Genomic DNA, 26,206 nt, shown 5'->3' on the forward strand with positions numbered 1-26,206 from the left:
GTCCCAGCCTCTCGGTCCCGGGAGGGGCCCCACTGCCACGTGCAGCTGCAAGGAGAGGCTGATAAAATTGGAAGAAGAAACAAAATTAAGATGATAGTGTGCTGCTGAGCGGTTTAAGTTCTGGTCCCCGTAGGAGGGAGTTTTCAAAGGGTTCATGTGCTGAGAGTTAAGGACCCTCCTCTGGGGCTCAGCCTCCTTTCCAGGAGGCCCTGAAGTACACACGCCGCTGGGCTGGTGGGCCTTTATTTGACAGAGGTTTGGACTTATTTTTTCTCATGATAAAAGTACATGAGAAAACACTTAGAATATAAAGAAAATAATTAAAAATGAAACCCAAATAACCTTTAATTCTGTCTCCTGAAGGTAACAGATGATGACAGATGTTTTCCTGTGTTTTCGTCTCATTATGATTATACTCTGCATGCTTCTGTGCTCTGTTCTCCTCGGCACTTGACTTCCAGCGTGATCGTGGTCACGGTGGTCAGGCTCCCCTTAAACAGAAGCCCCACCACCACACGCACTGCCTTTGCGTCGTAGCCCCCCGCCTCAAGCTTCCGTTTTTTCTCGTTATACTTGATGCTTTTCTGTGTGTTGTTTCCTTAGGATAGAGTTCCGTTGTTCACAGAATTATAGATCCAAACATAATTGGATTTTAGATAAATGTTGCCAACTTGTTTTCTAAAAACACACGGTCACTTCACACCTTCACCAGAGGGGTTAAGAGTTCCTGTTTCATGCATTCTTGACACCACTTAAAAGTTTGTTTTTCTGACTAATTTGATAGATGAAAAAGCCTGTCTCCTTGATTGGGTGCTGCTTTGTTTATCAGTGAAGTCGGACATCTTGTTCAGTAGCTCATTGTGTTGAGTTCATTTTTAATCACGTTCTCATGTCCTCGTTTGGGTAGGATCTATACCTGTAACTGTAGCAGCCCCATTTTTTCTTGATGGAATAGAGAATTACCCCAAACTCCTACTCCCCCAGACCGTCTTGACTTCTGCTCACCCCAGCCCTGCACGTTTCGCTCCGAGAGACTTTGTGCCATGAGGTCGGTGAGGCCTCAGGTCGCGTCCAGCTGCTGCCGGTCAGTGCTGTGTAAAGGGGCTTCCGGCCCCTCCCCACTCCTAATGGTGACAGAGTCCCTCCTGGCCTTGCCCCCTCTCCATCCTTTACCTTTCTCCAGCTGCCTGGAGATAGGCGGCGTTTGAGACCCCAGAGCAAAAGTTTATTCCTTGCAGAAGAAAGAGGCAGCGTTCTCTCTGTGTCCCCTGTTCCCCACATCTGTTGGCAGCATGTCACTCAGGCCGTCTGCCCTGTGAGCACCGCACCAGGATTCCTGTCACTAGTGAGATGGTTAGCAGAGCAGTGACAGGCTGGCTGCAGACGTGCAGATGGCAGGGTGCAGGCTTTGTCAGCTGCAGCAGTCACTGGGATTTGGATGCCTGAACCTCTTTCTGCATTTCAGAGTCTGACACTCAGGCTTAAGAGTGCTGTACATGTGACAAGTTTTCTTGAAAGCCCTAAGACAGCCTGTGGTTTCACAGAGGTTAATGCTGCAGTACGGTCACTCCTAATACAGACAGGAAACTCTGTGATCTCTTTCTGGTGAAGTGTCCGTAAGATGGCAGACCTGGGTGATCCTGTCGAGTTACTCCAGATTATGGAAGAAACGGTTTCAGCAGATAATCATGAGTCAATTTACGTGATTTGGAAACTGCTCCTTTTTTCTCTCCTCGATGTCATCATTTTCTTCACAAATACAGCCTGATATTCTGTGGTTCACTCCCCTGGGCCCCGGTGGCTCGCCAACACCGCACAGGTTCTCAGTGGCAGAGCCCAGCCCCTTGGCCCCAGCCCAGCGTCCTTCGGTCACCTGCACGCAGCCGCTGTCTCCTCCTCCCGGGACGAGCTGGTGCCGTTGACACTTGCCGGTGCCTTTCAGGCCGCTCCCCGCCCTCAGCTGGCAACAGTGTGCATGGAGGGCAGGGGCCTGGGGCTGAGCCAGTGCGGAGCCGCCTGCCCGTGTCCTCAGAGCGCTGGTTCGCCCCTGTGGCCGGTGCCGGGCAGGCTTGGCCTCCTTTCTTTATGGAATAGTGTGAGGTACCAAGGTAGTGTTTAGAATCACATGTAAATATGTACTTAGACTTGCTAGTACTAAATTCTAGTAGAGACAGACAGAAGAAAGCGTCAGGGTTTAGGAATTTAGAAGAATTTAGAGTGAGCCGATTGCGTGCCGATGAAGTTTGTGGGGAATTGGGAGGAGAGGGTGGCCTGGTCAGGCCCCCCATGTCCCAGAGCCCCGCGTGCTGGTGGCCAGCAGTGTGGGCCTGGGCCTGTGGCCGCTGCCCAGGGCAGCTGCCCGAGGAGGCAGAAAGGAGAACTTACTGCCCTGCTTTGAGGGACCTGACAGGATAGCCTGCTCGTCCCCCCCACAGACTCTCCTGGGAACAGGTTTAAGTGCAGCCCTGAGCCAACCCGGCCGCGGTGCCGTGGCCCCAGCATCTGCATTTTTCAGGGGCTTTCCCTGTGATGGTAAGGACGTTAGAAGTTTGGGAGCTGCCAGCCCAGGGTCGTCTTGCTCTACTCTTAAACACGACTGCCATTTGGAGTTCTGCGTCTGGTAGCTGCTGACGTGCTGATCACGTGTCCCCACAGGGCAGAGGGGCCGACAGGGATCCAGCGACCACAGGATGAGCTCTGGGTACAGCCGGTCTGGCCAAGGACAGCACTGGAGGGACCAGGGGCCAGGTAAGAGGCAGGCGGGGTGGCGGCAGTGTTCCGGAGACTGCCTCGCAGCTGTTTTGGAAATATGTTGTATGTTTACAGGTAAATAAACAGATAAATGTACTGATAGATCTGATTGCTTTGCCTAGTGAAGTGGAGACGTAATTGCCATGCTCGGTGCTAGCCTGCCTCTGCTCACCGCTTTATTCATTTTCTGTCAATTTATTCATCTGTTCAAGACCCAGTTTTTTGTAATTTACTCAAAGGAAGGCTCTTGTAAAGGCTACATATACATACACCCTTCTAATAAGAACACAAACACATTTTCTTACGTCCTATGACTTTTTTTTTTTTTTTTTTTTTTTGCGGGCCTCTCACTGCTGTGGCCTCTCCCGTTGCGGAGCACAGGCTCTGGACGCACAGGCTTAGCGGCCATGGCTCACGGGCCCAGCTGCTCCGCGGCATGTGGGATCTTCCCGGACCGGGGCACGAACCTGCGTCCCCTGCATCGGCAGGCGGACTCTCAACCACTGCGCCACCAGGGAAGCCCTATGACTTGGTTTTATACGTAAGAGCCTTAACAGTGTGATCTGGGAAGTAAGATGAATCCTTTGCTTCTTATGTGTGTAATACAGATACCTGGTTTGAACGCATAAAGATGAATTTAGTACGTTGTGGCCACGTGGACTCCGAGCCAGGCTGTGTGTGGACTGCTCGTCCCGCGGTGGCCTGTGGGGGGCTGAGTTCTTCCCACTGGTTCTTGGTAGAATCTGCACTTACCTAATGTTAGGAGTCTGTTGGTCGGTTCCGTGAGGCCAGAGTTTATTATGACTGTTCCGGAAATGCCCATCCCTGTGGGGAGAGGAAGGCTTCCCAGAGTTAGACTCACAGTTGCTGCAGCTGTTCCTTTGAGCTTACTTCACCTGCAGTCTCTGCCCTCACAAATGACGCCACCCTCTGTCACTTGAAGCTTCCAGGTGGGCTGGTTGAACAAAGTGAATAAAGTTCCATCTTCTTAGAGTCCCTGGTCCATTGTTGGGACGGGGTTACTTCCGCCCAGTGCCAGCTAAGTCATCTGAACGATCACGTAGTGCCGTGTCACTGAGCAGGGAAAATACCTCCTTTCCATGACTTCACAGCGAGAAGGTGCTGAGGTTGACTCAGTTGCAGACAGGGCACCCGGAAAACCATAGGCAGGTCTGTGTACGCTCTGGAATCCGAAGGTGATAGCAGTGCTGTGGACTCATGGCCGAGGGCGCAGCCCCTCAGACACTGGGCTGGGGGGCTGTCCATCCGTCACACCTGCGTCGTGCACAGGGACATGCTGCCGATGGCACTCATCCGTCAGCCCCATCCCCCTCTAGCTGGGCAGTGGGACTGCTTGGAAACAGGCAGAATTTCAGCTTCTGACTCTTGAGAACGATGGGCCTTCCTCAGGGGAACCAGGGGGAAGGTACTTCTGAGAGAAGGAGGACCCTGGACAGATATGCGGAGGCCTGGAGGGAAAAAGGCGGGGCTCCCCTCCCCCCGCCCCCGCTGGGTTACACGAGGGGTCCGAGGAGAGGGGCAAAGCCGTGCACAGGGGGCCACAGCCGCGGAGGAGCAGGGGCGGCCCTTACCCGGCCGTGCTCTCCCCTCGCGAGGGCCACACAAGACGCCCTTGGTGTCCTGAGCAGGGCGATGCCAGGAGGGGCGGCCGTCAGGCAGCAGACTGTCATCCACATGCCCAGAGCCCACGGCCTTCAGTGCGGAGCCGGGAGGAAACGTCGTGCGGTTCTGACTGGGTTTGGGTCTCGGTGCTGGCCCTGGGGCCTCGAGGCCTTGTGTGGTGGGCTTGGAGCCGGGTGGGGGCCCGGATCCCCCACTCCAGATACGAGTGCGATGCTGGTCCCCCTGGAGTCAGGCCCCCAGCAGAGCGCGGAGGGCGGGGGAGCTGAGGGCCATCTTTAGCTGCCTGGCCCGGCATGGCCAGGGTCAGCCCTCCCTCCAGAGTCCGCTCCCAAAGCCAGGAGACAGGCCCCTGCCAGTGTCTCTCCAGCCGTCTCCCTTCCCCCCACCACCCTGCGCTCCCCATCGGGGCCTGATGTTCTGTGAACGGCCACCTTCCCTCGCCCCTTTGGCTCAGGCCTGTGCCCTCTCCTTCCTGCTGGGCCTCGGGTCAGGAGAGCCAGGGTGGGAGGCTGCAGGTTGAGACGGGCACCAGGTGGGAGAGGCTGTGACCTCGGGCGCCTGCGGGGGAGCACTTGGCCAGCACCAGGCCATCCTCTAGAGGGCGTGTCACCTCGAACAGCTCCTGCACCACCCCTGGGCCTCATCACTGGGTGTCCGGCCCAGGTACCCCTAGTGTCCTTCTGGCTCTGAGCCCCGAGGTCCTTTGCTGCTGCTTTTTCACGCTGGGACAGTGGCCCTGCAGAGTGCGTAAGAGGCAGACCTGTGTCCTTGGGACGCACCATCGGGTGCAGGCCTCGTGTTGCCCCACGCCGGGTGGCGTTGGGCCTGGTGCGCCCTTGAATTTGAAGCCTGTAGAATAGTACACGCTACAGACTTTCTTTTCTTACTTCACTTGGGTCCAGACAGGCAGAAGCTGTCTCGAAACCTGGGTCCACCACCTGCCAGAGGCCTGGCCTGAGCAAATCACAGATCCTCTGGGGCTGTTCCCTGACGTCTGACCTGGGGCCGGGCTCTTCCTGCAGGCTGTGCTGAGGGCTGGAGGGAAGGCACCCGTGGACCTGGCCTCTGGTGGCCCCTACGCTGTCCTTTCTGAGACCTTGTTCCTCTCCTGCTGTTAGCTCTAGTGTTTCCCTTAATATTTTCACATTGACCTGTTTTATTAGAGTTATTAGTTTATTAGAGTTGTTTTTCTATTAAAAAGCAAACAAAGTCAACTATACCTCAGTTAAAGCTGTTTTTTAAAAATAAAATAAAGGAAGGAAACAAAGCAAAGCTTGACTGTGCAGGCTTGGCCTGTATGAGTTCAGCCATCACTTGACCACAGGACCAGAAGCCATTGCTTAAACACCAAGTCCTCTCCAGGACATTGCCCTCAACCTGGTCAAAGTTTCCTCTGGTTGCCGGCCAAGGGCCAAGGAGAAAAGGTCGTGAATGTTGGCTTCGTCCTTACTTCCTTGGGATGGCATCAGGAGCATGTTAACATTGAAGGAGAAACAGTTTTCCTTGGATCTACAGTAAACAAAGAAGTTTCTTCAAATTCTGTTGGCAGACAGGAGTAGTGTCTGGCAATTTCTCCTCGTGCAAATTAGAAAAACAGAGTGACTTTCCTTAGGGCGGAAGCGTAGACGCTCACCATCAGCCCTGGTTCCCTGCTGGGGAGGAATCTTCCTCTTGAGACCCCACGTGACTTGACAGCTGGCCCCCTGAGGAGTGACAGGAGCCCTGCTGGCCGTGCAGAGGCCCAGGTGCTGCCCGCGTTCACGTATCCTACATGTGTGGACTGGGCCCTGTGGAGGTTGAGGTCAGGCTGAGTGGTGTTGGTGAAGAGAGCAGTGGACGGACGCAAGCCTGAGAGTAAGCAGGTCGGTGCAGAAGGACGGGGACACCCGGACGCTGAGGGCCTCTGGGAGGCTGGGGGCGGCAGCGTCCCAGTGGGACTGGACCAGAGCACTGGCAGGCAGCTGGTGACTGGAGAACGAGGGGCTCCTCGTTGGTCTGGCGGGCTTTAAGGTGCTGGGAGGAATGATTCAAGGAAGTGGTTGGGTCTGGGGGAAGGAGGGTGAAAGGTTGTCACCTGCAGGAGCACAAGGCCAGGTGTTGCCACCACCTTGGGCTGATGAGAGGGGTCGAGGACGCATGCCAGCAAGGCCTGTGCGTGTCTGCTGAGTCTTCCCACCTGGTCTCGGGCTTCGGGCACGTTGGCAGAGCAGAGGCCCCCGGGGAAATGTGCTGTCTCTTCCCTTCTTCCTCCTCTGCCAGAGACCTGAGCTCTGGGCCCCACAGGTCTCACTACCAAACCTCAAGTGCAGGTCACAGGACCCAGGTCGGTACGTGGACTTAAGGAACCGTTGACTCAGGGAATGAGGCCAGAGGTGCAGCTGCGACTCCTCTTTCAGGTGTCGGTGGTTCCCGAGCTGGTGCCGGTGCCTCCGGGGTGTTTTCCCTGTAGACCCAGCACATACGTCTGATAAGGGGTCTTTGAAGGAAACCCCTGCTCTGTCGGGGCCGCAGTAGCCACACCAAAGTCAAGGGGTGCTAGTGCCAGAGGGCTGGGGCTGAAAAACTTCCTCTGGGGGGCCGCAGATCAGAGGCAAGTTGAGGTGGTGAGCGCTGAGTTGGTGTCAGGCTTCGGAATTGAGGAGTAGGTGGTGGAAGTTCCGACAGGACACACATGAACAGCCGGAGTGTGAGCACTTGCGTGTTGCCTGACGTGGAGAGTGCTCAGAAAATGTTACTGCAGTGCACGCATGTTTCCTAGTTGCAGATGTTTTCATATAGTATGTGTTTCGTACACACACACACACACACACACATTTGTGTACATAAAGTCTTTTATTGGGACAGGAATATGTTTTTTCAGGTTAGGTAATCCACTTTTTCAGTTTTATGCTATGATTGAATTATGTCATCTTCACTTGGCCAGCACATTTTTTGCTGGGTATTGTCTACTTTTGAACTCCTGTTTTAGTATTTTTTGGAGATACTAAGGTAGTCCAAGCAGAAGGTTGTCACTATTTCCAGGGCAGAGTTAACAGGCAAAATTCTTCCTATTGGTGAAAAACTAAGAATGCCTCAAAATGAGAGTATTCAGTTACTGCCCAGAAGTTGGGAGATTTCCCACGGCCGCCCCCTGGCCTGATGAGAGGCGAGCCGCCGTTCCATTTGGGCCTGGCCGGCCGAGAGAGGTGAGAATCACAAGCCTGTGAGACCTTTCTGGGCTGAGATCCAGTGAACTAGGGGTGGGGACCCTGGACCAGCAGAGGTGTGAACCTCCCCTCACTAAGGGGGTGAACATCAAAGCTTTCGGAACTTTTAAAATGCTAGCCGGCAGCTAAAGTGAGAATGGTTTACCCTCTTGCATGCTGTTGGTGAGAAATGATGTGTTAAATTCCACAGTCAGTAGCCACAAATTTGCCTGTGATTTCTTCAGATTTTCACTTCTCTGTGGTAATTCTGTAGGAGGCCTGGGCTGTTGTAAAGCTGCCTCCGATCATCTGTGATAACAAGGGTGGGGCCTGGAAACCTCATTCTGGCCACTGCTGTGACCTCCTGCTACCCTCCTGGGGGTGTGGGTGACGAGACTGCCCATCATCCGTGAGCACGGCGGAAGGTGGGCAGCAGCCCCATGGGCAGGGGCAAGGAAGCCCTGGGCTCTGCTGCGGAGGGAACCACACTCGCGCTTTTCCGCATCAGCGGAGTGTGCCGTGAGCCGTCTCCACGTGAAGGGCCATTTCCAGACTTCACTGACAGCAGCGGCTGCGCAGGCGCAGCGCGGACGGTTGGAACTGGAGTTGAGGGGAGCAGGTTTGACGCTGCTTCCTTGCACTCACAGGGCTGCCTCTTAATTAATTGCTTCCTACTTTAATGGAATAATTATGGTGGCCAAAACGGAAAAGAGAATAAAGTTCCGGCCCCAAGTATAACTCAGGTGTTGTTTTTATACATACTTAGAAATGTGCCATTTTTTCTGTTTGAATTTTAGAGAAATTTGATTCTGAATTTTTGTTTCATATTTATTTGGTGCAGGAAGTAGACAGTATGACCCTGACCAATGGAGAAGATATTAATCATCTTCTGGGTAAGTCCACCACTTATATCTTCAGAACAAATCAGTTTTATCAAAGGTTGAAGTACAATATCTGTCTTTATAACATACATCTTTCATGTCAAGTGCCAAACTTTAAAAGAATTCAGATGTTAAAACCTCCCAACAAGGAGCTAAGTTAACTTGGTTTCAAGATGAGTTTGCCTCCTTCAGAAAAAGTGTGCACAGAAAAAGATGCAGAGTCTGGCCATGAAACCCAGCACCCTCCTTCAGAGTGAAGTAATCAGACGGTGCCTGTCTTCTCTGAGGAGGGGCTGACCTGTGGCTTCTAGACCCAGCATCACGTAAAGAGGACAAACATCCTTGTCAGTCTTCTCCCTCGTATCATATAAGAAACACCTTTGTTGGCTTGTTTTTAGACATTGTACCTGATTCCATGGCCCCAAACGGTCATTGTTCACATTTTCATTCCAGTGTCTTCATCTGTGATGTGGGTATGGTTGGTTTCTTTTAATGAGTGGGAATCTCATTATATCCCACTTTTTCTAACTTTAACACTAGATAGTGAGGATGTTTCCCAAATGATCTTGTCTTTGAAGACATGATGTCTACTAGCTATGTCATTTTCCAGGAATTGTTTTCTAATTATAAATTCTAACCTAAAGTAAAGTTTCCAACCATATCTTCTGTTGGTCCTCAGAAGTGTTTGTATAGCGAAAGAGGCACCAGCTTCCTTCTCACCTTCCTGGTGGGAGAGGTAACTGCGTAGTCTTGACACAGCGTGAGACTCGTGGTTCTGCTTCTGTTGTGTCATCCTTTTCATTTTGCACTTGTTAGGCTCAAGCCCAGAGCCTGTGCATGTGAAGACACACCCGGGTTCTCAGCAGACATCAGGCATCAGACAGGAAGCCTAATTTATGATGCCACTAATGAGTGGTACATTTGTTGCTCTTTGTCTGTGAGCCCTGCAGGGCTCTTGTTGTTAAAAAATATCTTAAATGAATCCAAGTTCAGAGAAATTCTTTTCATGGAGGAATTTTCAGATAATCCAAAAATTGAAATAGTAAGCCCCAGATTGTTCTGAACTCAACCCCTGAGGTTTTGATAATAGAAGAAAATCTAGATTAGGGGTTAGAAGACAGGCCCTTCATTAGCAGCTGTCTCCCTTTGGCCTGGAGCTGCTGTGACTCCCAAGTCCCCTTCTGGGCCACAACCACGACTCGGGAGAACCCCAGCACTCTCAGACATGCTCACCAGCGCTCATGAGACGTGTCCTTCAGTTGACGTCATTAAAAACAAAATAAACCCTAAACGAATCACAGTTCAGTTTGTAACTTTGCACCCTGACCGACAGCTCTGTGTGCATAGCTCCTGACTTTGTCTTGTGTTTGAATCCCATCTGGTATTTACCAAAAAGGGATATAGTCTCCCGCTATTTTAATACATGTATGTCTCTTACGTTTGAAATATCCTCACCACTTCCTGCTGGTCCTTCTTAAGGACATCTGCATGTCTAGTCACTTTTCATTCAGTCTTGTAGGACCTACAACCTTATTTCCCAGCTTTGGAAATAGATCTTTTTTTCCATGTTTCCTGATGGGAGGGACCGGTCGTGGGTAGAGCTTGGTGTAGCTCTGGTGGGCAGAGCTCAGTAAAACTTCAATCTGCTTGTCTGCTGATGTGTGGGGCTGGGTTCCCTCCCTGTTGGTTGTTTGGCCTGAGCTGACCCAACACTGGAGCCTACCTGGCTCTTTGGTGGGGCTAATGGCGACTCTGGGAGGGCTCACGCCAAGGAGTACTTCCCAGAACTTCTGCTGCCAGTGTCCTTGTTCCCGTGGTGAGCCACAGCCACCCCCCCGCCTCTGCAGGAGACCCTCCAACACCAGCAGGTAGGTCTGGTTCAGTCTCCTGTAGGATCACTGCTCCTTCCCCTGGGTCCTGATGTGCACACTACTTTGTGTGTGCCCTCCATGAGTGGGGTCTCTGTTTCCCCCATTCCTGTCGAAGTCCTGCAGTCAAATCCCACTAGCCTTCAAAGTCTGATTTTCTAGGAATTCCTCCTCCCGTTGCCGGACACCCAGGTTGGGGAGCCTGATGTGGGGCTCAGAACCTTCACTCCAGTGGGTGGACTTCTGTGGTATAATTGTTCTCCAGTGTCTGTCACCCACCCGGCAGTTATGGGATTTGATTTTATTGTGATTGCGCCCCTCCTATTGTCTCATTGCGGCTTCTCCTTTGTCTTTGGATGTGGGGTATCTTTTTTGGTGAATTCCAGTGTCTTCCTGTCGATGATTGTTCAGCAGTTAGTTGTGATTCGGTGCTCTCGCAAGAGGGAGTGAGGGCACGTCCTTCTATTCCGCCATCTTGAACCAGTCTCCCCAATTTATCTGGACTCTCTGGGGAGGCAGACAGGCACAAGAGGCCTCTGGTGGTACAAAGTTCCAGTGCCTCGTAGAGTTCAAGGGAAGGAGAGAAGTCTGCTCTGGGTCCCCTCTGTGGTCACTAAAAAAATAACTTCAGTTTTAAACACCTACTGTCCAGCCACACAGCTTCCTGCCTCTAGATCTGGGTGATCCTTTGGTCAGATCAGGACCCCAGTCCACTTGTCCAGCCCCCTTCATTGGTCCTCACATTCCTTCGCTGCTGTATCCCCTCCCTGTTTACCTTCCATGATCAGTAATGAAAGTGACTTTCTTGTATCTATTCTTGACCGCTTTGCCTCTCTCATTTTACTATGTTTCGTGGTAAAGCTGCAAACTTCGGTTAAATCCAATCCTTTGCATTTGTGTTGTGGCTAGAGAACAACCCCCAGTCACCCTTACCAGCCCCACCTTAACACTCAGCTCGCCGGCCTCAGGGAAGCCAGCCTCCACTCTGTCCCACCGGCCACACGTTTCACCTCTCCTCCCCGCTTAGTTTTCCAGCACTCTCCAACCTCAGTCACAGCTGACAGCGCTGCTTTCTGTACATTCCTACAGCCACATTTGCCCTCTTTCAAGCATCAACGCATTATCAAATCTAAATTGTATAAGCAAATGCCAGGAGAAATAGACAAATCCAGAATAACAGAGGGAATATCTACTTTTTCGTCTCCTCCTGTGGATGAACTACCCATGAGCCTCTTCAGCTGTGCTCTCAAGTCCCCATCACCTGGTCAGTGGCATTGCTCCACCACAGCCTCCCCCCACCGCCCGGCTCCTGAGGCATCAGCTACATCCCCTGGTTATTCCTCCCATTTTGCAAAAACCCTTTGTAATCTGCTTTCTCTCCAGCAATCACATCATTTCTTTGCTTTCCTTTGGAGAAAAATAATTTTGAGCCCAGACTCCTATAGTCAGCCAAATTAGCATTGTAACATCAGAGCAAAACATTAATACACTTTTAGGAATAGTAAAATTTTGACCAGCGGATCTTTTCCAAAAGAAAGTGGGTATGCTCTAGCAAAAAGAGCACTTCAGCTAACGGGAATGCGTGGGATATAGGAAAGTGTTGAACAAAGAAATCAGTGAAATGTATAGTTATTGCTGTATAATTATTAACTGTAAAAAATGAATAAGCAAAAACAATTGGAGACTAAAATATCAGAGTATTATAAGGAAAGTTATGAGTGTTTCTGGGGCATAAGATGAAAAGCAGTGACTTCCCTGGTGGTGCAGTGGTTAAGAATCAGCCTGCCAACACAGGGGACATGGGTTCAAGCCCTGGTCTGGGAAGATTTCCACATGCCGCGGAACAGCTGAGCCCGTGCGCCACAACTACTGAGCCTACACGCTAGAGCCCGGGAGCCACAACTACTGAGCCTGTGTGTCACAACTACTGAAGCCCATGCACCTAGAGCCTGTGCTCCGCAACAAGAGAAGCCACTACAATGAGAAGCCCACGCTCCGCAACAAAGAGTAGCCCCTGCTCCACAATGAAGAGTAGCCTCTGCTCGCCACAGCTAGAGAAAGCCCACGCCCAGCAACGAAGACCCAACACAACCAAAAATAAATAAATAAACAAGTAAATAAATTTATTTATTTTTTTTACAAAAAAGGTGAAAAGTAAAGGCAGACTAAATTTTTTATCTCGCTTAGAGAGAGAATAGGTTTTGAATAAATCTAGCAGTTTTTAGAAAAATGTAAGTTTGCGTATGTTTGTAAAATGTAGGGGTACACTCTAGAGGAAAGAAAGAAAGGGGGGAAGAAAGATGATAGAGGAAAATCTGTCATACCCTTTATGCACCTGACATAAATCAAAATTATAAGCAACATACAAGGAGAAACAGACCCAATAAGAGTATATTTAATACATCTCTGTCTCAGAGATACAGATCAGGTAGACAAAAGTATGATATACATTTGAATAACTTCATTAACAAGTTTACTGTAATAGAAATATACAGAACAATATATGCCCTCTTTATTTATATTATTTTCAAAAATAAATGGACAGTTAAAAAGTCTAACTGGGTATTACAGGTTCCAAAGTAAATCTCAACCAATTTAGTGAAAAGCAGAAATCACATAAGACATATTTTCTGTCCACAAGAAAATAACTTAAGAAATCAACAACAGAAGGACAAAAAGCAGAAATCTTCCCACTTGGAAATTAATCTACTATTCTGAACTTTTACTGAGGAAATCAAAATCAAAATTACTTTTAGAAATAATAATAAAAATACTACATTCAAAAATTCATGGCGGGAGAGTGATGTCAGGGACGATGCTGCAGTAGGAGGCTCCAGGACCCATCTGCCTGGACAGCAGTTGTACTGGCAGAAACTGTGTGAAGGAGCTGTTGTGGAACTCTGGAGTCTGAAGGCCTGCAGCTTCCAGGGGAAGGCATGGCTGGTTAGTTGTGATTCATTTCCATCCATCCCCTTTGGCTGCCCATCCTCCAGCCCTCAGCAGACAGCCGTGTCCTCGTTCCTAGTGCAGCTTGCTGGAGCCAGGATGGGCAGTGAGGTCCTGGGCCACACATCAGGCTTCTTGATTGCTGAGGGACAGGCTCTGGCCGCCACTGTCTCAACCCCACAGTATTTAGAGGAGCAACCCCTGTGGAGCTTTTGTGTCCTCTTTTTTCCCTTTGTGCTCTTCTGGAAGCCAGACATTAAAGGGTTAGGACATTCGAAAGCAAGCATATATACAGGGGAATTTAGAAAGCCACCACACATGGCCAGGGAAGGGTGCAGGCTCAGAAAAGACATGAGCAGGCCTCACGTGTCCCCCTCAGGCTGGTCCCCAGCACAGAGGCGGCAACAACAAACAGCAAACGCCAGGAGACGAGGAGGATCAGATCTCCAGGATTACCACAGTATACGCTTTAAATGTCCAGTTTTCAGCAGAAAATCACAAGGCATACAAAGAAATAGGGAGACGTGTCTGGCAGCTAAAACTGGCCTCAGCAGACAGCAGTGTGACGGCATCCGTTCATCTCTGACCTTTAGCTGACCTAGTGCTTCTAAAGTACCACTCACGCGTCGTTGAGGTTTTGTTTCCATCTCCGAGGTTTGCAGAGGAAGGAAGCTGGGTCTGAAGGCGTTTGCCTGCTTCGTGAGTGACTCGGTTGCGTCCTCCTCCTTTCCCTCCGTGCCCGCAGCCTGCCCTCACCTCTGCACCTCCCTCTTCTAATCCACCTTTATGCTCTGATTAGCGCGTGCTGTTCTTTCCATTGTCCTGCAGTAATGGAAGCTTCAGCTTCAGAATGGACGTTCCAGATTCTTCATTATCAAGATTTTGCCGCATTTGCTTCAACTTTCCATGTCTTTTCTTTGCTGACTTAACTCTCGTTCACTTTGTTAAAAGACAAACTAAAGCATATTAAATTTTTAAGAGTTTATTTGAGGAAAAAAGTCAATTCAAATTGGGCCGCACCAAAGCAGAATCTGTTTGGAGGCGTCACCAGTAAGAGCCGGGAGGAGGCGAAGCAAGGCCCGAGGCTGCTGGCCGGCTGAAGCTCGTAGCCTCTCTGGCTGCTTGTGGTGGGTTGTCCTTAGGTTTGGGTTCCTTGATTTCAAGGCATTTGAGGGTTTGCTTACTTAGGCTGCTAAGGCCGTGAGCCAAGTCAGTCTGACGGCCTCTTTGTTTAATTTACAACCTCTGCACACTGGGTCTGTCTCTGGCCTGTGGTGAGGAAGGTGTGTCCTTCACTCTCTAAGGAGGTCGGTGTGGGTGAGCTTCTAAGGAAAGGCCTTAGGCCTGGCCATCCTGATGGGCCCCAAGTCAGGGAGGTCCAGCACCCAGTCCAGCTTCTTGGCACACACCTGACCACCAGCAAGAGCTTCCAAGGAGCCCCTGCTCAGGGCGGTGGGGGAAGCCAGTCCATCTCCAGCGTGGCCCACCTGCCGAATGGACGGTGACATGAAGCCAATTCACATCTTCCAGGTTCGGAAACTTTCCTCAAGTGATTCTGTGATGATTTCCTCCTTTCATTTTCTCCGCTCTCAATTATTTGTCTCAGAGGTTAGACACTGTATTCTGAGTCCTATAATTATCTTACATTTTCCTCCTAATATCTTTTTGTCTTTTTACTCTACTTTGTGGGAAATTTCCTAAACTTTATTTTCCATCCTTTCTGTTAATTTTTTAATTGTGCTGTTTTTAAATTCTGAGAGCTCAACATACTTAATTTTTATCACATTTTCTTCTTTGTGTCAAGACTGCACGTTTTCTCTCACATCTGAGATTAATTACACCCGTAAGTTCGTTTTATTTTGTTTCTCTTCCTTCATAGACTGTCCTTCCGAGTTTCTTTTTCTGTATGTTTGTTTTGGTCTCTGTTTTTACTTTAGTTTTTTTTTCCTCAGATGCCAGGTGATTCTTGAGTCCGCTCTTGTTGAAGAGTCAGGCATTAGAAAGGGGATTGGAAGTCTGTGCCTGGCGGGCCTTCTACCCGCCATCTTCTCAGTCATGGGACCCCTGTGGAAGCCCTGACACTGGAATCCTTCGCTCTGTTACCTCGGGTTGGTCAGTTTCCTTAGAGCAGAGACCTCTAGTTTCTTCTGGAGGCACAGAAGGGATGACGTAGTTGAGAACATCTGAAGCTCTGCGTGACCTTTGGAAACAGGGTGAGGGGCCTTGGAGTAACCTCCAGGTTTCTGCCTTGTGTTGGGTTCAGATCTCAGTAGCGTTGACTTGGAAGCATGGGGAGAACAGCAGTAACCTGTGGGTGTGTAGCCCTTGAGACGCCGACGCCGCACACGCACACGGATGCAGGCGCACACGGCGAGCACATCTGTAGAGAACTAGGAATAGCCCCTGGGGCACCAGCACCCACAGACCACGGAGAAAGGGGAGGTTGAGGGAGAGCTGCCTGAGGGTGCAGGAGGGGTTGGGTGCAGGTGCCCTGGGTCGCGGGGAGGAGCGTCTCAGAGGAGAGGGGCTGGCACCTTCCAGCATCTCCGAGGCAGGAGCGACCCACAAAGAAGGGATGATGTTGAGCCCTGAGGACAGCAGGGGTCACATGGAAGAAGCACATGGTTGGTGGCGTCAGATCAGGAGACCCGTTGTGGGCCTCCAAGGCCACACTCAGTGAGGGGGCACCGCAGGGGCAGGGGGTCCCTCAGCTTCTCCTAGACCCTCCTCCACATCCAGGCAGCACAGCACCCATGCAGACACACACGGCCTCAGGTGTGATGCTTCCTGTGGAGGGAACTGCAGCTGACACACCCCTCCTTTCCTGCTCACCCCAGGCCCTCCAGCTTAGGAAGCTGTCCTGTCCTGGCAGGAAGAGCGGGCTGGCTCAGAAGATGCGGTTGCCACGGAGACTCACGCAGCCACTTGTGTTCCAGGCAGTCCAGCCAACGCCTGCCTGCTGGGTGGGACAGAACCGTGTCACCATTGGAGAGAGAATTGTTTTAAAACTTGGACATTGAACATAGCGCCTCTGGCTTACCTACAGTCAAGACACATCATAAAATACACTGTGTTTCACACGTTACTGGCACCCAGTCCAAGACGTACATGGGACGTGGTGTGTGTTTTAAACTCCGTTCCCCTTGTGCATTTCACAGGCAGCGGGTAGAGAAGGGAGCCAGGAAGACAAGGCAGAACTGAAGACACTCACGGAAAACCACCTGCGACGTGTCGCCCAGAAGCATCACTGCAGCTTCACCCCGAATACAAGTATCGTCCTAACAGTGAATGTAAATGCAGAGACGCTCGTGGGAGAGAATAGGGAGTGGAGAACTCAGCCACACTGCAGGAGGCCTCTGGTCGGCCGCACAGCAGAGGCCTCGCTGTCTGTCCAGAGCGCGTGGTTACAGCTCCTGCTTCATTTTCACACAGCCCAGTGCACACTCGTGTCTTCATACAGCTGTCCTTGAGTTAAAAACACGATTTCACAGAAAGTTACTTTCTCACAGTGGTGGGCCCAGGCCTCTGACATACAAGGATCCTTGTAAAATGCATTGATGTGTCCATGGTACAGCTTTTAGGTTTTGATTCCTTGTTTAAATTTGTCAGAAAGGCCATTTTGTCAGGAGTTAGAGTTTTCTGCGGGTGAGTGGAAATGACTGGCCTGTGGTGAGCATTTTGCTCCTAGGAGCTAGCCAGACCTCGTCGTTAAAGGAGACACATGCAAGAGCCAGGGAAAAGCTATGACCCGTCCAGGGGCCGGGCACCAGGGCCGCATTCCACGCGCTCTGTTCCTCGGCACTCTCCACAAGGTCCACAGGGAAGCCTGCAGCTGTACAGATGGTCTGGTCGGGTTTGCCATCTCTCTTCGTGTCGTAACGGTGATCTGTGATGCACGTGTGTGGTTTATGCCAAATATAAATGATTAGTCTGTTACTAATGAGAAAACATGACTGACTTCTTTGCTTCTGTTTTTCATTTGGACCTGTAGTTAAAGTCCTAGAGCTGGAAAGGCCTTGGGGCTCTAACCCAGGCCTCTTAGGTAGCAGACGACTCCCACGAGGTTACCGTGGCGACAGCAGGGTCTGGTCCTGACTCTGCCTGGCCTCCTCCTACTTTGTGGCCCCGGTGTCCTCATCTTCAAATGCGAGTCACACGTACTCCCTAAAAGGAAAAAAGTGATTTCTGTGCTGATCTGTTGTTCTTCTAATGTGATTTAAATTCGTGCAGACACACCTTAGATTCCTTATGCTCACAGCTCTTCCTTGATACAGCTTTCAATCTAAGACATCATGTAGATGAAAGGAAGCTACATTATGAAGCAAATAGTGTCAGCATCACAACCCCAGTAGCTCTCCGTGGGCTGCCGTAGCCTGTGCTGGAGGAGGGCTGTGCCGGGACAGTGGCGGCTGAGCCTCTTGCAGGGCCTGCGGTGGCGGCACAAGGGGGAGCAGAGCCTTGGGGGGAACGAGGCTTGGGGCACCCTGCCCCGGGCGCCCACCCACCCCTGCAGCTGTGGTGCGGTGGGTCCTTCTTGTGCCTCGCGCCCCTTGGTACCAGGCCGGGAGTCGCCCACTTCGCTGCTCCCTGGAACTGGTAGGGCTTCTGGGGGACTGGGTTTCAGGCAGGCTCCTGCCTGAACTGTGCTGTGGGAATTTCTGCAGCAGCGATGTGTGTGTGACCCCGTGGAGGAACACAGCGCGGCAGGGACGCTGTTTTCGTCTGAGATAAAGTGTCCTTTTTTAAAGTACTAATTAGTTGGATTTTATAAATCTGATTTTTTTTCAGGTTTCAACACCCAGAATTTGGTTATGTTCACTTTTTTCCATCCTTTGAGCTTCTTGTTTAAAATTTCAAGTTCTTTCAGGCACCTGCCACAATTTAGGAAGAAAAATAAATAAGCAGGCACCACTATTTCCTGACTCACAAAAAAGAAAAAAAAAATTTGCTAAAGGGAAACGAAGCACATGTGTGAGGCAGGTCTGTGTTTTATACGTGGTGTTGAAGCTTCGGCTGGTGACACACAGGTGACTGGACATCTTCACCGGTCTTCAGTGTCAGCCTGGCTTAGTGCCCAGTGAATTCCTCACCCCACTGTCCTGCCGGCTTTGGGGAAGAGCAGGCTTGCGGACCATGATGTTGTCGGACCATGAACTGCGTCCCTTGGTGGAAAGAGGGACGCTGAACGCCACGCTCTGGGGAAGCCGCAGTTCCGTGTGGGGAGAGGGGACCCGGGCTGCTTGCAGGTGCTGCGTTCGGGGGGCCCCGCAGGGCCTGATGCCCATAACTTCCTCCTGTTTGATGCCAACGTGACCCACGGCCGAGCCGGCTGCCTCCCTGTTAGTGTAGCAGAAGCTGACTCGTGGCTTCTTCCGTGGCTCCCGTCTCCCAGATGTTCTGGGAGCTCCTTGTGAAGCGTTAAGAAGGGCTGGAGCTGGCTCTGCAGACGGACCGTGAGACCCCATCCACGGAGGTGAGCCAACCAACAGTTGGCAAACGTCCCCTCACGTCGAGGTCCTGTGTGGTTAGAAAACCTGCTCCCTCACGGTCTCAGGTGGCACCCAAGGCCATGGCTCGTGCCTCCCCCACTGTTCCCGGCCCAACCGAACCCGCCTTCTGCAGAAGCAGCGCGGGTCTGCGGGGCGGTTATAGTTCTGAATGAGGAGGTGGATGGCGAAAGCCGGCTTTATTAGAGGTTGGGTAAAAACTGAAGTTGACTTCAACCTTCTCTGTTCGGCAAGTTGTCTGAACTAAAAAGAAGGAGAAGCAGCAGCCTCTCCAAACCAGACTGGTCTTCGCGTCTCTGTGGTTTTCCCAGAAAGCCTCTCTCCTGGGGAGCCAGGTCAGCGCCCACCCCTGCCCGGAGGTCAGAGCCGGAGGGCAGGGGGTCCGGCAGGCAGTGACTTGAGGGCAGGAGGGAGCGAGGCCCGCTGGCCACGGCTTCGCGCCTGGACACTTGTCTGCACTAGAGCCACTGAGTGTTAGTAAAGCTGAGCAGCCGGGGGAAGCCTCTTCCGGAAGGTTCCACGGGCTGCAGGTTTCTCGCCGGCTGTTCTACAGTTTCGTCGTCTCCTAACCCCATTTTCTTGGAGGCAGATCCGGCACCAAGAGTAAAGCACTCCAAGATCTGTCTTGTGGTTTGATTCGGCCTCTCCAGCCTGTCAGTCCTTTGCGTTAGCAGCTAGCTCATAAGTCTGTGTAAAATGGCGTGAGATATACTCTCCCTTTTCTTGATCCATGTAGCTGTTAAAATTCAGGAAAAGCAGATGATTCGATTAAATTAAGCCACCAGCCTGTCTATTGAATCAAATGTTCAAGCCACAGCCCTTAACTTCGGATCCAGACCAAGATAAAAGCCTGTCACGTGTGAAGAGATACTGAAATAGTCTGAGCCACTGATACACATCTGGTGTCACCCCAGCCTTCCTGTCCCAGGCAGCAGGGCAGTGACAGGTCACCGTGTGCCGGGCGAGGGGGATGCAGTCAGCTCGAAAGGAGGAAATTGTCTAATCCCTTTGGCTTTGGTCTCGGAGCAATGCACTTCTGAGAAGACAGTACCACAGTGGCTGAAGGGATCGTATGACTCAGCATGAGTCGCCAATTTAAGGCTACAGAACTTTCTTTCTTTCTGAAAAGGTTTTCCCAAAGAGTCATGCTGTTTTTTCTTCCCCCCCCTTAGAAATCCTCCTCTTCCTTTGCTCTTTTCTGATATTCTGGGTTTCAGCATATTTCCTTCTAACAGTTGGACCTTTCCAAGTCTTAAAGCTGGATTAAAATCGTTTTAATCCCGGATGGTATGTAGCGAGGTTCAGTCCCTGGCCCTCGTAGAAACGTTCACAGCACATTATAATGAGCTGATTGTCAAACTGAATGTTTCTGAGCTTGTGTGGACAGACGTCAGGAAAATCGCCTTGTTATGTTGGATATGAAGGATTTCTCTTTCACGGAGGAGCAGCAGATCACTACAGTAGACTCCCAGGCTTTGGTGGCCCCTAGCAAGTACACAGAGTCGTAGAAAATGTGCTTTTCATCCTCTTGGGAACAGTTCTCGTTCTTACTGGTCTTAGACCCCTTTTATACCTAGAAACTATTGAGGACTCTAGGTTACTGCATTGAAAATTAAAAAGGGTAAAAAACCTTAAATGTGTATTTATTAATTCATTTAAAAATAACATATTTCCTCCAAAAAAAATGAGTGAGAAGAGCAGCATTCTTTTGCACTTTTGCAAATCCATTTAGTGTCCGGTTTTAGGAAAGACAGCAGACCATCTGCAGCAGTGCGCCATTCGTCTGAGAGAAAAGGAGGACCGGCCCCAGGCCTGTGGCTCGAGAGCAGGAGGCCTCTGGTGCCTTTTCAGAGATGGACAGGCTTCCTGGAAACCATCCCACACTCCACAGGCAGGAGTTCTCTGAAGGCAACTGCAGTGGAATCTGAAACCGCTTCAGTAACTCCGGCCCAGCGTGTGTGACAGGCACTGGTCTGCCCTGCACTCTGGGCGCACAGTTGTGTACCCTGCTTGGTCATGTGGAAAATACTGGCTCTCTGAGTTCTGCAGTCTTCCAAACGCTGGCATGTTTCCTTATACGAGAGTCACACTCGCTGCTGTCGCCCGCAGCTCCGTCTGAGAGCTCTTCCCTGAGGACACCCTCCAGCGGCTGTGGCTCACACAAGGGCTCCCAACTCTAATTTTTGCTTGAAATTTCAGATTTCCTCATTGGCAACAAAACTTTTTGTGTTGTTTTCCCGGAAATGACAACTTCAGCACCTCTGGAAAGGGAAAGTGGGAAGAGATACGGGTTAGAATTTAATGCATTAAAAAAAGCATCAGAAACAAAATGGCCAAAAGCTAACGCAGGACAGCCTGGAGGAGGCGTGGATGGAGGTGTGGGAGCCTGGGGACAGCGGAGAAGCCACGTAGGTTGACGCAGCCGTTCTGTGGGCAGACGTACTGACGGGACATTTGTGTGGGAGACTCTGTCCCCAGGGTCCAGATAGGAATTTACTCTCGTCCTGTCCATACAAGGCTCATTCTGAGTCAGGCAGCCCGCGGAAGAGGGAGTGTCCGACCTAACGGGCCACAGGACACGTTCAGATGCAGCTGGGACAGAGGAAGGTGTGGCGTGTGCAGGGGTCTGCTCCCGCCGGCCGGGCTGGGGGCTGATACTTAAACCTCCCACGAAGGGGGTCAGACCAGATGCGGCGAAGACTTACAAACAGCACAAGACGCAGAACCGCAGGGTCACACCCTGGCTGGTGGCCAGGCAGCGTGACCACGTGCTTCCCGCCCTTGAGTCCCCGAAGTCCCCACGAGGACCTGTCTCTGCCCCACCCTGTCCCTGAAGACGCTGAAGGAGACGTTTAATCCTCCTCCTTCCCACAGGGAAGTGTGCTGCTTCTGTAAAAGCCGCAGGCACAGCCCAGGGCTGGCAGGGCTGCTCACTGGGCTCTGGGCCCCTGGTCGTCAGCGTCCCGCTCGGCTAACTGAAGCCCAGCTGCACACACAGGCGCTAATGTCCGTGACGCAGCACCAAGGGGAGGGCAGGGAAGGAAATGTCAGGGTACCAGGGCGAGCGCCCTGCCCACCCTCCATCTGTGCCCACGGCAGGGCTTACGGGAGCATATGCTGCCTGTTGCTCACTGACCATCTGCTCCGAGTTGCTGAAGTGTCCCCGTTACCGTGGCAACACAAACACTCCCCGGTCAGGTTTCACTTTTATCTGTGCTCTGGAATGGGGCTGGGGAGGGGTCGGTCTTCCTTCCTCCCGGCCCTGCTGCCCCTCCCTCAGCGCTCCCTCCGCCTCTGGCCTGGCCCTCTCCCCCCAGTTCGGAGCACGTACCGTTGGAAGGAGAGCTGGCCAGTCTGAGAGCTGGGTGGCCGTGTATTTCTGTTCGCCTGGCGCCTGACTCCGGAATGGACCCTTCCCCAAATTTCAGGCTGGTGTCTGCGGGCTGAGTCTGCCCGCACGGGAGAGCTCCAACTGGCTGGGACACGGCCCCTTGGCCAGGGAACATCTGTCCACCCACGCAGTTTGGGGAGCTGGTTTAATGGGACAGATGGGTGGGCTTTCGTCAGCTGTTAGCAGGACCGTTTCGTGGGCCCTGTTGTGGGACCCACGTCCCTCCCGGCAGCACCAGGGGGCTCCTTGCAGGGGGCGCAGCTGCGGAGCCTCCTAGAGAGTCCGTGTTTTCAGCTGGGGTTGAGAGCTGCTGAAGGGAGCAGGCCGGTTGCAGCCTCCTCTCCACCGAGGTGTCAGGTGGTGAGACTGGAGCCCCTCAGCGGGAGGCTAGGAGGGGTCTAGGGCAAAGCCAGACCTCTGCTACGTTACCCCCAAACTGAGTTCCCCTCTTGGTGAGCGTCGAGCCAGAAGACACAACCAAGCCCAGTGCGGGAGGAGGAAGGATTGATTGCTTGCAGCAAGTAAGGAGAGCACCGGGGATATCTCCCAGAGCAGCAAAATAGGGGGTGTTTTAAGCCAAGGGTACCTGCATCTTCATGAGGGGGCTTGAGCAGAAGAGAGTTCAACATAGAATTGGGCAGAGGTGGACACAGCCCAGGCTCTAGCTGACTGAAGTTGGGACGGTCAGCATCCCTCTTCGCCTCCTGGGGAGGACTTAGTTCCTGCAGAGTAACTCAGACTGTGGTGTGCGTCCCTTGGGGAGGAGCTGGGACTCTGTTGCATCGCTGTTCCGTTGCTTCTTGACTGGTCTTCCTTTGTTCCTGCGTTTCCCGCCTCCATTAAGATCATTAACTGCTGAGACCTGTTCAAGGGCAAGCGCTGTGTCCACGTTCAGATCACAAAAGGCTTAGGCCCCAAATGGCTTCTTATGTCAGGAAGGCCATGCCTGGTTCTTTCTCCAGGGACCCCCTACCCTGTTTGCTTACAGTTACTTCCTTTTTTGAGAACCTAGGGATACAGAGATTCTGTTTCTCCTGCTGGTTCTTGGGGAGACCAGCTCCCAGGTCTGGCTGTGACCTTGGGCTGCTTCTCTCCATCAGGACGGCGTGTGTCCGGGGCACTTCCACCGGGCACCACACAGACCTGCACGAGGAGGCCTCACAGGCTGCTGAGCTGCACATGCAGGGCCCACGCCCAGGTTTATCAGGAGAGGGCAGAGCATGGCAGTTCCTCCCAGAAACAAGGGCGCCAGGCCGCCCTCCGTGTTCTCCAAGTTGATGGGACCACCCAGAGCTGGGACCAGGCAGGAGGGCAGCACGGGACCTACTCCAGGGTTTCTGGGGCCCCCTCGGCGCTTTTTCAGCCAGACCCTGGGCGTGGGCAGGAGCGGATGCCCAGGCAAGACCTGAGGCATCTTATGGTCTCCAGGGAGTCAGTGGGAAGCCAGGGACCCGAGCGACTCCGTGCGGTATAGGAAGCCACCTCTGGGGAGGAGTCAGCCTCTCGTGGCCAGACTCACCCACCCAAGCCTCTCCTGAGATGCCCGCCCCGCACAGAGCCCCCGGCTGCCGTGGTGGCAGCGCCCCCAGAATTTCACAAAATCTGCTGTAAAGGTTCATTTGTGGCTCTAGGACGCGACTTCCCTCAGACCCAGGGGCTGGGTGTCGCCACGAGGGTCTTGGTGCCCCGCGGTCACTTCATCAGCACGGCCCCCCAAGCTCAGCAGTGGCCCTCAGCCTTCCGCACCGCACTGCCCGCTGGAGTTAGTTAAGCGTCCGCACCCTAGCCGGGCCCCTGGCCACCTCCTGCCAGGCTCCCTCCAATCTCCAGTCACCCGCCCGGTGCTCGACCGCAGGCAGGTCCTCGCTTCCCGGAAACGAGAAAGCAGGTGCCTGGCTGCTCATTAAGTTCCACTTCCCTGGCCTTTCACCACTGCACTTGTGAGCATAAGATAGTGATATTTCAATAAAATTAACACACATTGCTGGGCACCAAATGGCCTTAAGAGCAAGTCAAACTTGGAATTTTACCGAAAGCAAAACTCCCGTTAGACTTCTTATCTCGATGGCTTTTTAAAATAGGAATTTCTTCATAATGTCTCAAGTATCTTTTAATTTCCAACAGATGCACATAAAAGGCCCATTTCCAGGTTACTTGGGTAAAGGGTGGCAAGTGCTGATTTCCCTCTGTGCCATTTACCCTGCCTGTTCCAACATTATTTAAGCCATCGCAAATGTAGAAAGAAAGTGAACATAACATTGACACCAAAGAGATCAGCAAAAACGAAAGCTATCGACTAATCTAATGTGTAAGCAAGTGTGAAAATCCTAAGTAAGTAATTAGCAAACAGAATCCAGCAGTGTGTTAAAAAGATTATACACTAATAAGGGACTAAGTAGTTTTTTTCCAGTGAAGTAAGAATGGGTCAATACTAGGCCTTTTGATATAAACCACCATCTAGTAGAGCAAAAGATTAAAATGTCTCTATAGATGCTGACAAACATTGGATGAAATTCAACATCCACTCTCAGCTTTTAAAATGCTCCTAATAAAACAGCAGTTGATGAATACGTCTTTAATATTATCAGTGCTGTCTCAGCCTGAAAGCTCACATCCTGGGGAACCCTGGAGACGCTGGGAAGAAGACAGACCCTCACGATCCCACAGCCCCTTCACACAGCTTTGGTGGTTCTGGCCCATGCAGTTGAGTCAGGAGAAAGAAAGTACAAAACTGGGAAAGGATGAGACAAAGTGATGATTACTTACAGGTTATTTCATTGTATATCTGGAAAACCCTAGAGAAGCAGCTGAAAAATATGTACAAAAATATAAGAGAATTTGGCAAAGTAATCAGCAGGCTTCCTGTCTGGAAACAAGAACCAGTAGGAGATATGACAGAAGAAAAGGCTTCGTTTATCACAGCAACAAAAAAAAAGATAAGCTGTATAACAATGCGGTTAGGAAGAAATATGAAAGTCCTACAGCAAGAAAACTGTATAGCACCTCTGGGGAACGTGCACACCGGGACAGGGACCAGCACGCATGCGCTTGGGTTGAAGATGCCAGTTTCTGCACAGGTAATCTGCACACATAGTGCAACCCCAACTAAAATGTTAACTCTTTTTAACTAGACAGGTTAAATCTAAATTTGTGTGAAAAAATAAAAATAGGGCAAATCTAAGAGAAAAATCATAGAGGAATTAGCTCTATCAGATATTAAAACACGTTTTGAAGTTATATTTTAAACTCTCTTTTCCTGGCAAATGGATAATTAGGGAGTCCAGAAACAGACCCCAAATACAAGTCATTTATGATAAAAGTGTTTAAATCGTTGGGGGAATGTAGTGGTGCTACATAGACAAACATCTTGGAAAACTATAAAGCTGGCCCTGGACTTCATCAAAGTTAATTCCAGACAGATCAATGATCTGAATGCTAAAGAAGAGAAACAGACGTGTACTGACTGAAAGAAACCACAGGAGGGTTTTTATGTTGTATGGAAGGCCTAAATATAGCACAAAACCCAGAAGCCATAATGATATGAACAAAAAGATGACATAAGAATAAAAATACTCTGCGTGGAACTAAACCGTCACCGTAAGCCAGTCAGAAGATGAAGATAAGCTGTAAAAGATGTTTGTAACAGAAACCGAGAGGAGTTTCTTTGTTATTTAAGTCAATAATAAAGAGACCAATAGGTCAATGAGGAAAAGGGGGCAAAGGACGTGACACACAGCTCACGAGAAGGAAGGAGAAGTCGCCCTTAAACGAAAAGATGCCCAGCTTTTCTCATAAAACTCCCCGAGCGACCGTGTTCCACTTGGGTCAGGCTGAGCAGGCAATACGAAATCCCTCCCTTCTCAAGGGACGAAGAAGGTTTGGCATGTCCGTCAGAACTCTATTTCCATGGATGTGTTCCACAGGTACAGTCACACGTGTGTGCAGTGACACGTGTGTGGTTATTCGTGGCCATGTTGCCCGTGGGTCCACCCTCATCCACAGATGCTGTTGCGTGTCACCTGCCCGCTGAGCG

The 26,206-nt window shown here is 51.3% G+C and overlaps 1 protein-coding gene across 16 annotated transcripts in view; it reads left to right on the plus strand.

Annotated features, from left to right (window-relative positions):
- Positions 1 to 26,206, plus strand: part of FAM120B (family with sequence similarity 120 member B) — a 104,663-nt gene that overhangs the window by 53,558 nt on the left and 24,899 nt on the right. For 4 of the 16 annotated variants that reach the window (XM_060283991.2, XM_060283984.2, XM_060283992.2 and 1 more), the window contains 3 exons: positions 2,656 to 2,748; positions 8,422 to 8,473; positions 14,104 to 17,353. In XM_060283991.2, coding sequence (XP_060139974.1) covers positions 2,656 to 2,748; positions 8,422 to 8,462 — 134 coding nt within the window. In that variant the 3' untranslated portion in view covers positions 8,463 to 8,473; positions 14,104 to 17,353. Of the gene's footprint in view, positions 1 to 2,655; positions 2,749 to 8,421; positions 8,474 to 14,103; positions 17,354 to 26,206 lie in introns of those variants that run through there. The other 12 variants (XM_060283996.2, XM_070043516.1, XM_060283994.2 and 9 more) reach the window with 9 other exon arrangements.

Source organism: Globicephala melas, chromosome 14, assembly GCF_963455315.2.
Source record: "Globicephala melas chromosome 14, mGloMel1.2, whole genome shotgun sequence".
Classification (NCBI taxonomy): Eukaryota; Metazoa; Chordata; class Mammalia; order Artiodactyla; family Delphinidae; genus Globicephala; species Globicephala melas.